Source organism: Biomphalaria glabrata, chromosome 16, assembly GCF_947242115.1.
Source record: "Biomphalaria glabrata chromosome 16, xgBioGlab47.1, whole genome shotgun sequence".
NCBI classification, from domain to species: Eukaryota; Metazoa; Mollusca; class Gastropoda; family Planorbidae; genus Biomphalaria; species Biomphalaria glabrata.
Window position 1 is genome coordinate 20,067,589 of NC_074726.1, and position 11,049 is coordinate 20,078,637.

The 11,049-nt window shown below is 31.9% G+C and overlaps 1 protein-coding gene across 1 annotated transcript in view; it reads right to left on the reverse strand.

Annotated features, from left to right (window-relative positions):
* The window catches only part of LOC106066853 (uncharacterized), a 443,149-nt gene that overhangs the window by 62,734 nt on the left and 369,366 nt on the right, over window positions 1–11,049 (reverse strand). The window contains exons 56-57 of the mRNA XM_056013586.1: window positions 1,745–2,305; window positions 1,312–1,389 (exon numbers count right to left, since the gene is read on the reverse strand). Of these exons, the coding sequence (XP_055869561.1) occupies window positions 1,312–1,389; window positions 1,745–2,305 (639 nt within the window). The remainder of the gene's footprint in view (window positions 1–1,311; window positions 1,390–1,744; window positions 2,306–11,049) is intronic.

Consider the following 11,049-nt stretch of genomic DNA (forward strand, 5'->3'; position numbering starts at 1 on the left):
CTAATCAACATGTAAGTTTAAAGTAAAACTAGGTTTACATTTACACAGAAATATCAGAATCACTTTTAACAATATTATATCTGAATTTAGGAAAGATACTGTCGGTTTTCATTTTCATAACTGATTGGATTCTAGGCATCTTATGAACGTTATAGTAGTATCTTTCTCTGAAACAATGGTGTCTTAAATTCTACTTTGAAAGAACATGAATTATTATGAAGATGCAGAAATAGAAAAAAATAAAAAGATAATTTACATTTAAATTTTTATATATTGGCAATGTAATGCTAGTGACGCAACAAGATTTTTATGTAATAAAAATATATTGGAAATATATTTTAAACACTATAAAAATATTTATCCACTGACATATTTTTTTTCCTCATATCAACAGTTAATAAGGGATACAGAGTGGCATCAACTGCTAGGCCATCTATAATGCATGCATGGGTTCAAATATTAATTTCAGCTAAAAATGAAGCGCTTGAATGAAGCATGGAAACCTTAGACCAAACAACCGTTTGCTAAATATGTCCACAAATGAGGTTGGCTCATAGAACACTGAGTAGGCTATCATATATGCACTATACCAACACATTTGGTAAAAAAAAATTATAGAAGCATCTTTTTCTTATTTAAACATTTAAAACGTTCAAAAGCTTGTTAAGAAAGAATGTGAAGAAAAGGCTAGCCTACCATATTTAAGTACAATTTTTTGAAAGCTTAGCCTCAACTGTCCGTTTCATCTAGCTAAGCTACAGTCTCGCTTTAGATTTATGTCTCAAAATTATGTGTTCACTATCAGTCACCTAAAGTGCGTCTATACAATATATAATTTTAAATAAAATAATGTGAAATTGGATAGAATTTTGTTATAACCCTAGTGGCGGACTGAAAGGGTTAATGTGTGTGTGACCTACTGACACACGAGACAAAGGCGAATCACACAGGCCAACGGCTGTTAAACAATGGACAGTGCTGCTAATATACGCAAATATGGCCTCAGTTGAGTCCAGGACAGCAAGCAGTAAGGACTGTGTGCTACAAAGTGAGTCCTCGAAAATGTAGCTGTATAATATAGAGAGACTTAGTGATTAGTTAGGCAGTTCTGTTATGTAGCGAAGCATTTAAAGTTACTGTAGCCAATTGTGTTTATTTGCTATTGTTGATGTAATTGCAAATAAACCGCCACCTTGTTACTAGAGATTCTTGTTGTCAAGTTGATGTTTTAGATTTGTTGTGTTGTTGATCAGTTTTTACAAAAGGCCTGATTAGAAGAGAACGTAACAATATATAGTAAAAAATACTTACTGACTCTCTGCTTAGGAGTTGTTGGTGGGCGTGTTGGTGGAGGCGTTGGTTCAGTTGAGACTGGAGGTAAAGTGGAACCTGTAATAACATTTTAAATTACTCATTTTTACGATATTACCTCGTTTTTTAAACAAAACATTTTCAAATAATATCAAAAGATTCCTACCTCTAAAAATATAATTTCAAATGACTTACAATTCAAAATTTTCAAAACTTCCAAGCAGTGAAGTTCTGAATGTTTAAAATGTATTAAATGCATTATTAAATGATAATAATTTATAAAATATCGTTCTATATTAGCAACATCTTTAATATTTTCAATAAATTTTAACCAATAAATAATGAGCATTACTATATAAAAAAAAATTTGGAGTAGTAATTTTGAAAAAAAAACGTTTTGAAAATTAATTACAATTTCTTAAATGTCACTTACATAAAGCAGAAAATACTTTGTGTCTCAAGTCTCTCAACTCTGTAAATTCTTGAACAGCAAACCTGTTCTCATCGACTGGTTTACTGGCAATGCCATCCAACTCCTTTGTATCAGTCAAGCCAATACCAATGGCATAGATATGAATACCTTCAGCCCTAGCTTGTTCTGCTTCTGGAACTGTCCTTCTAGAGTTAATATTCGATACACCATCTGTCACAACAACAGCCACGTTATTAACATCTGAGCGATCGCCGTTTCCTGCTGTGAACATAACAGATCTCATTGTTTTGAGAGCATCAGCAGTGTTTGTACTACCATACCTATAAGGAATATCATCAATGGCGTTGTACACATCAGCTTTCTTAGCATAAGTATTCAGTTGGAACTGCACATAATCAGCATCACTGTAGATAACGACACCAACTCTGACATTGCCTCCATCAATATCAGCATCCAGGAGGAAGTCTTTAACAAAATCTTTCATCAGTTCAAAGTTTGGTTCAGTTACACTTGTAGAGGCATCAAGAACAAAGACCAAGTCTAATTTAGCCCCAGCGCAGCCTGTAAAAAAAGGAATATAAAATGTCACAGTATTTTGATATAAGTATTAGGTTTTGTTTTTTTTTAGAATTTCCATGTTTTAACAATTTCATTCATTTTTAAGAATCACAGTACAGGTAACACTGATATTTGAAGGAGATTATTTTGTTCACAGATGCTTAGCAAATTTAAAATTGACAAAAATTGTATTATGTGAAAAAATGAGTAGTAAAAAAAAGCTAGTCTCTCATTTTTTAGAGCATTTCATTTAGCTTGTGTATAAAACATGTTATTTTAAGCCAATTTTGGTTCAACTAAGCGACGTTTTTTTTCAAACAAATAAGTGTATATTTACAAATTCTAATCAGTTACTTAATTGCTTAATTGCAGACTAGAAAATTTTTATTTATTTAACTAATAAATACCAATACAGTTCGGAGTTGTGATAGAAATGGTTACTAACGCAATTTTTTTTTTTGAGGACTATTTCCTTTAAACTTGTGAAAGATTCTGTGTCAAAACCTTTAACTCTATTTCTTCTAATTGACGATTTGTTTGTTAATCTGAACTCATTTAATTAAATTAATAATTAATTTTAAAAAACTTAACTTCGTGTTATATAAAAAGAGTTTGCATTCTCCTTTATTTCGTTACCAAATAAAACATTTTCTGATAGCAAAAGGTATTGAAGCTTAATCATAACAGGGTAGTGAAATAGTAATGAGCGAAATGAAGAATTCTTTCAGAATGTTGAACCATAATTAAGGAGCGAAAAAGTTTATATCTTCTAACCTGCTTTAAAACCAAAAACGAATAATTTCGATTAGTGTGACGAAAGAAAAAAGAAGGTAAAAGTAACTCCACGTACAAGAAAAGAAACATTTATGTTTCGTAATATTGAGATCTAAATCTTGTTGAATATTAATGAAAAAATCATTTTATTGCTAAAAATATAATATGTTTCAGACAAGAAAACCAAAGAACTTATGATGTGTAGAAAGACTGGTTGTATACGGAATTTTAATTTTTCACCAGTTTCTTTAAAAAAATAACAATATTGATTCTTATAATGTTACCTCTTACTTTCTAAAGAAAAATTAAATTAAATAAAATATATTATAGAACTTTTATTTTATGTTCTTCAATTTTCGACTGGAGAGCAGGTGTATATTTGTGTATATTGAATAGATGGTAAAATGAATATATATAATATATATATATATATATATATATATATATATATATATATATATATATATATATATCTTTAATACTTAAACATTTGGAAACTATGGTATGTTGTTTTGTTTCCAGAACATAAGAATTTATAACAGGAAAAACATTTAATTATTTTCAAAACTATTTAATTGAAAAACATATATTTTTATAGAATGGTGTCTAATCTGTAGCTGGAAAAAAATATTATTTTATTTTTTAAAACAAGATCTTTATCCTGCTTAAACAATGTTTAAAGTCAATTATTTTTTATGATAAAAAATAAATTGCTTAAATTACTACTAAAACGCTCTACTTATAACAATATATATATATATATATATATATATATATATATATATATATATATATATATATATATATATATATGAATTGAATTATAACAAATTAAGTGAATGATCAATATATTTTAACTGGGAATTGACTGTAACATAGTGACATTCTTCGGAAAAATTCTCAGTAAAGGAAAATAAAGAAAAAAAAACCTATTCTTTATTTTAAATCAAAGTTAATGTAAAAAATAATAATGATATGAAAATGCGTAACTTATAATAAATTATCTATATAAATATAAATTTTTTTTTGGTATTTTCAATTTAAGAAATGTTAGTGTCACACTCCAGTGTGCAGGCTGGATAAGAGGTCTTAGATGGTAACAAAGATATGATGTGACATAATTAGATATCTCTAAAAAATTTTTAGGTGTACTTAATTTAGTTTAGCTGTAATAATTATTAGGTCACACACAAAAAAGGCGAGAACATGGGTAAAAATAACAGACTACAACTATTAAAGAAATGATATTTAAATGTTTTAAAACCGTTTTTCATGTTACTAAAGTCAGTATCCTTAGTCATTGTAAATTTCTTGGTTAAAAAAGGAATTTTTTTTTTTTACAAAAATTCAAATTATGTTAATGATCATATTAAAATAGAAGTTTATAAAAATAGTAATCTAAAAGTAGTCAATGTTAAAGTTAAATAAAAAAAAATAAAGAGAATATTTATTGAAATTTAACACAAACAAAAAAAAAGAAATGAAATACAGAATATTAAATTATATTTTCAGGGTTTAAATATTTTATTTGGATAATCAGTTGTTTTCGATGTTTCCTTTTTCAACCTGTGATAAAGGAGTTTCGTTTTAGAAACTTTCATTTTTTTTAATTGGCTTCAAAGAAAGTATAACCGTTAATTTTGCTTCAAAAAAGTTCTTTTAATTATGTATATTAACTGTAGAAATGATTACCATAAACAAAGCTATATGTTTCAATTGCATTAAATGTTTCAATGTGTAAATGAATTCTTAATTTAATCCGAAGGTAATGCTGTGTATTTCGCTTTGTTTTTACTAAAATACAAAGTGTATTAGTGTTGCTGTATACATTTTCTCCACCGACAAACCGTTTTGCCACCATTTTTGCCACGTGAGGACTTTTGAATTTTGTTGATGCTGTGGGGCGGAAATGACACGAGCTAGTGTGTTAATGTGTTAAGTAACTTGAGTTATGATAGTTGATTTTTCGACGAAGGATTGTTTTTTTCTAATCGGGATATGTAAATTTAATTAGGAGTACTGTAAAATTCTTTCTTTTCCAAACGCCCACATGAGCTCCGGATTAACAAAATCCGCAAGGAGTTAAATAGGCGAGATATCGTAGCGCATGGAAACAAAGAAGCCATCGTTAGCAGTCTGAGAGATGAAGTGAAGACTGATCTGGGCGAAATATTTGGTGAAATGAAAAAAGAGCTTCTAGGATCAATGCAAACAGTTACAGCTAGCCAGAAAACAGAAATCGCGTCATGTGAAGTCGCAGCTTACAGTAGAGATGGAGCAAAAGATTCAAGTCCTTAGCGAAGAGTTCAAGGGAGTCAGAGTCAACCTGGGCAGGTTAAACGAACTAAAGTAAATTCAGGGACAAGCGAGGCGATTGGAAAGTCAAGTCACCTATTTTTTATGGTACAGTTTTGTGAAATGTTTATGAAATGCAATTTGAGGCGGCTGCAAAAGTGAACAACTAGATAACAAACAAGGAAAAGGAAACTGAATTGTGTTACGATGAAAGGCCTCTGAATTGCTCCAGATAGTAAGCGACCAGCGAGATTACGAGGACATTGTTAGAACAATGGAATTGCGATTTGGGGACAAACACGTGAAGGAGATTTATGAGTGCAGTTAAAAACTCGACTGCGAAAAAACAGGATACGCACTACAGGTGTTTACGGCAGATATCGAACGATTGGCACGCCTGGCTTATCCCACTCTTACCCGGGAGATCTTAGGCGTTCTCGTAACGGACGCGTTAATCGATGGTGTTCGTGACCCCAAAATGAAGAACTCTATTTTTATTAACTCTTTATTAAAGTACACGATTAATTGGAACTCATGTAGTCTCGTTCTTGAGCTATATGTGTTGCGTGATGAGCAGTTGTTACAGAAGTGCTCATTAGGAGAGAGAGAGAAACGTAATAGTACTAATAATTATCGGGAATTACTTTATAAAGTCTTAAGATAAAAAAAGAAAGTTTTATATAGTTTATTTTGTTTAAGAAACTAAATTTTAGAAAAATCTAAAACTTTGAGGTCTGCCTATAAACAGTTGTTATTAAAATTAGTTTAAGTAGATATCATTGGTTGTTTGAAAAAAAAAAGAAAAGTTTTTACCAATATAAAAGTTATCTCTGTTGAAAAAAAAAAAAGAAAAGTTTTTACCAATATAAACGTTATCTCTGTTGAAAAAAAAAAAGAAAAGTTTTTACCAATATAAAAGTTATCTCTGTTGAAATAAAAAAAGAAAAGTTTTTACCAATATAAAAGTTATCTCTGTTGAAATAAAAAAAGAAAAGTTTTTACTAATATAAAAGTTATCTCTGTTGAAATAAAAAAAGAAAAGTTTTTACCAATATAAAAGTTATCTCTGTTGAAATAAAAAAAGAAAAGTTTTTACCAATATAAAAGTTATCTCTGTTGAAAAAAAAAAAGAAAAGTTTTTACTAATATAAAAGTTATCTCTGTTGAAATAAAAAAAGAAATACCACTAGGTTTTTGACTTGAATTGTTTTTATTTGGAAAATCAATTGATTCATCTGTTTCATTCATATGTTAAAGGAGATTCGTTTTCAGCCTATTGTTCATTGAAAAATCAATTTATAGAAATATAAAAAGAAACAAATCTTTAAAGTAAATATTTTTTTTTTGGGGGGGGGGAAACTTGGATGTTGATATAAAATGTCATCATATTTTTTTACACTTATTATATGTATTATATATTATTTCTAATATTACAATCTAACAAAAAAGAAATTTAAAATTTTTAAATAGATTCTGATTATCCTATCTAGTTTTAATTTAATAAAATGTTAAATTACAGGAAAAAAATGTATCTAGCTTTATAGTTGGATTGAATTTATTCATATTGTTACGAATCTCCCTATCCAGGCTCGCTGCAAACTGCACCACACGACACCACCAACTTAAAGAACTTGACAACTCTGGGCTTCAAAATAACGTAATAGTTTAATGTCAATAAATAACAGCCAATACTGTACAATTGGCAGCACGTGATACAAGACTGTACAAATATCTTTCCACCGTATCAACTCTTGCACTGGTCTCGTCTCGGACTTGTACTGAGCCGTTGTAACGAACTGTAGATCGGGAAGTTGTGACTGACTGATCTCTGATACCTCCGCTCTTTATATAGGGTCCCTGCTGGCCTTTTAGAACCGGACAGAACGTCGCTCGACCATTCTGGGTGGTCAGATGACTACATCCCTCGTGACGCTCCTGAGCTCTGTTCACGACACTCGTCTCGGCTGACCGTCGTAACTCGTCACGGTTGACCGCTCGTCTAACTCTGGTCTGGGGCGATTTTCGTCGGCTGACTACACACACACACCACTACCCCCATCTGTGCCACCACCAGGTTTATAACAATATTATCTATTGGTTTATCTGTTTCACCGTTCGTTGAAGAAGCTTCTTTTTCAGAAATATTAGTTATTTTCAGATCTACATAGAAGATGTATTGAATAATCATGTTTAATTTATAAAAACGCCTTTAAAACTACAAATAATAAAATTTTAGGAATCATTACTAAAAAAAAAGCATTATTTTTAAAATGAATAATATTTTAGCTTAAAAAGTTATTTTTATGCATTCTCAACAAAATTTGATAGCGTGCTTCAAATGGTTTTTATCATATTAAATAGCTTTTCTTATTGCTAATTATTATTGTAGAATAACAATAAAAATCTTGAGATACCCAACACAATGTGTTTTGAAGTTAATAAATTATTTGAAACAAATCTTTTACTTTCAAGTCTATCGAAAAGCAATTAATAGTAAAGATAAGTGAAAAAAAATCAATATCATTAGGTTTATTAGTTGGATTGTTTTTATTTGGATAATCAATTGTTTCATCTGTTTCATCATACATTGAAGGAGTTTTGTTTTCAGAAACTTTAGTTTTTTCTGATCTGCTTCAGAGAAATATGTTGAATTGATAATGTTGCTTAGATAAAGACATTTTAAAGATATTTGTATCATTTTTTAAAAACTTTTGAAAATTATTTAGAGAACGAAAGAAAAAATTAAAATCAAAAAATTTTTATGACATTATTAAGTTTCAAAAAATGGTTTAGTAATACGAATAATTAATTTATAAATGCTGTTTTAAAACTACAAATGATAAAAATGTTATGTAATCAGCACTAAAAACAAAAGCATTATGTTTCAGATGTATTAAATATTTCAAGTTAAAAAGCACTCATTATTTATCAAAGAAAATGTTGTGAATATTGCTTGGTTTTTAGAAAACAAATACAATTACAAAGTGTATTATTACTAATAATTATTGTAAATTACTTTTAAAAAAGCTAAGCTATTTAAAACAAACTATTTTATAGTTGTTTGTCATTGGCACGTAAAATTGTTATAAATTCATTATTTTTATGTCAAACTACGAAATCTTTGGTAGAAATAGTTAAAATATTTATCATTTTGTGATTGTTAAAAGAAATGTTATTAATATAAAATTATATCTATTTTATAAATCAATACCACTAGGTTTTCGAGTTGGATTTATTTTATTCGGAGAATCAATTGTTTCTTCTGTTTCATCATATGTTGTAGAAGTTTCGTTTTCAGAATCTTTAGTTTTTTCCTGATCTGCTTCGTAAAAGGTATAATTTATAACAGCTCTTAAATAATAGAACAATAAAGAAAATTTTTATTCACCTATTTTATTTCATTTAAGTGTGGGAGGGGTGTGGAGAAACATTTTCATGTTAATAAAGAGTAAAAAAAATTGAAAAAAAAAATTATCAGGTCAATGTCTCCAATGTCCAAAGCCATTGATAAAGCTCGCAAAGCTGATGAAAAAAAAAGACCGAAAGAAATCACAGACCGAAAGTGCTAAGGGAAGATGAACTCCCCCTTCTCGAAAGGCGAGCTTAATGCTGCCATAAGAAAAAACCAGCTTAAAAAGACTCCCGAGCCGAATGGTATCACCCCTGAAATGCTTAAGCATGTAGAGGGGAAAGGAAGGGCCGTGCTCTTGACATTTGTAAATAGAACCTGGGCTAATGGTCATTGCCCAGGGCCTGGAAACGTGCCAATATTATTCCCATACCAAAAAAGGGAAAAGATGCTGAGAATTTAAGGTCCATCTCAATGACATCTTGTGTGGGAAATATGTCTGAAAAAATGGTAAATGAACGTCTGGTTTGGTACCTTGAGAGTGCCCGTCTTATAGCTCCAGGACAAGCTAGTTTCAGGGCCGGAATGTCCGCTATAGACCAAGTCATCATCTTTGTGCAGAGCGTAGCAGATGGATTCCAAAGGATCGAAAGCACATACGCAGGCAGTCTTCATTGACTTAAAACAGGCATATGATAAAGTATGGCGGCCTGGTTTGCTTCATAAGATAAGAGCCGTGGGGGTGCGAGGACGGATATATAACTGGATTAGAGACTTCCTACAAGAGCGTACAAAAAGAACAAGAATGTACGGAGAAGTCTCAGGGGAAGTGACCCTCGAGCACGGCCTCCCCCAGAGCTCCGTCCTGTCATGCGCCCTTTTCACAGCCTTCATAAATGACCTACCTGCTCAGCTAAAATGCCAAAAGCTGCTATATGCTGATGATATTGTCCTTTGGAAATCCAAAAGGAGCGCAACCTCTATACTAAAGTGTTACAAGAAAATCTCCATATGCTCTGCTCATACACAAAAAATGGAGGTTAAATATAAACACCTCCAAGACGGTCTATTCTCTGTTCACGCTCGGGACTGGCATTCTCGGGCAACCTTTCCGGCTGTCCCTCAACGGAGTGGCTCTCAGATTGGAAAACCTACCCAAGTACATTAGTGTAATTTTAGATTGCAAACTAAAAATGTGTGAGCTCATCCAGGATGTTGCAAGAAAGGCCTCAGGGAAACTTTGCAATGTGCGGAAGCTTACATTCATGAAGTGGGGAGCCGGAGCAGACATGATCCGATCACTGTATTTAGGAGCAGTCCGATCACAGATAGACTTCATCCTACCTGTGCAAATTTATGGCTCTAGGACTGTTCTTGAACAACTTGATAAAAAACTGTCCCAAGCACTAAGATTTGTTTGTGGAACCTTTAGTACAAATCCAGAAAATGAGGCTGATATAATTGCTAATGTATCTCCACTAAACCTTAGGAAAGGTCAGTACTGACCTGCTTTGAGCGGTATAAAATGCTGGATGAATACCTCCAAGCTAGAAAACTAGTGGATGGTTGGAGATGCAGAAGACGTATTCAGATGCAGTCTTTTATGCATCATGCCACTAGACTATCTGATAAAGCTGACCTCTCCCCCAAACGACAAAACATTAAACGTTTTCATACCCTTCCTCCTTGGAGTCGCCCAACGACCCAAGAAATACGTTTGAAACTAGTATATCATAATGCCACTAAGCTAAGTCGTTCATCTAACGACCTTCAAATTCTAGCATTAGAGACCTATAATACCTTCAATCCCAGTGCTATTTTTGCATACATTGATGATTTGGCATCGATAGATTCTGGAAGAGCAGGCTTTGGAGCCTACATCGACTTTCTTGGCTCTCACTCAGTCAAAATCTTTGGACCATGTGGTAGTGTTTGCTGTTTCGATGCGGAGACCATGGCAGTCTGTGAAGCCTTAAAAGTCATTGACTCTCAACTCGGCGAGGGACATTTGAGGGCAACACAAATTGTTGTGGTCACTGACTCAAAATCTGTACTACAGGCTTTAAAAGCCCTGGACCATGGCCTCCCAATATCAACAAAGTCATGATGGCTTCACACAACATAAAACAACGCTATGGCACCCCTGTAATAATGCTGTAGGTACAGAGTCACATAGATGTGACTGGCAACACTATTGCAGACTCCTTGGCCCACCAGGAAGGGCAAAGTCCAACCACTGAACATGCTGTAAGTTTTCATCATGCTCTGGCTATAATTAAAAAAACAGAAATGGAAAAGTGGTTTGAGTGCTGGGACAAGTCCCAAAAAG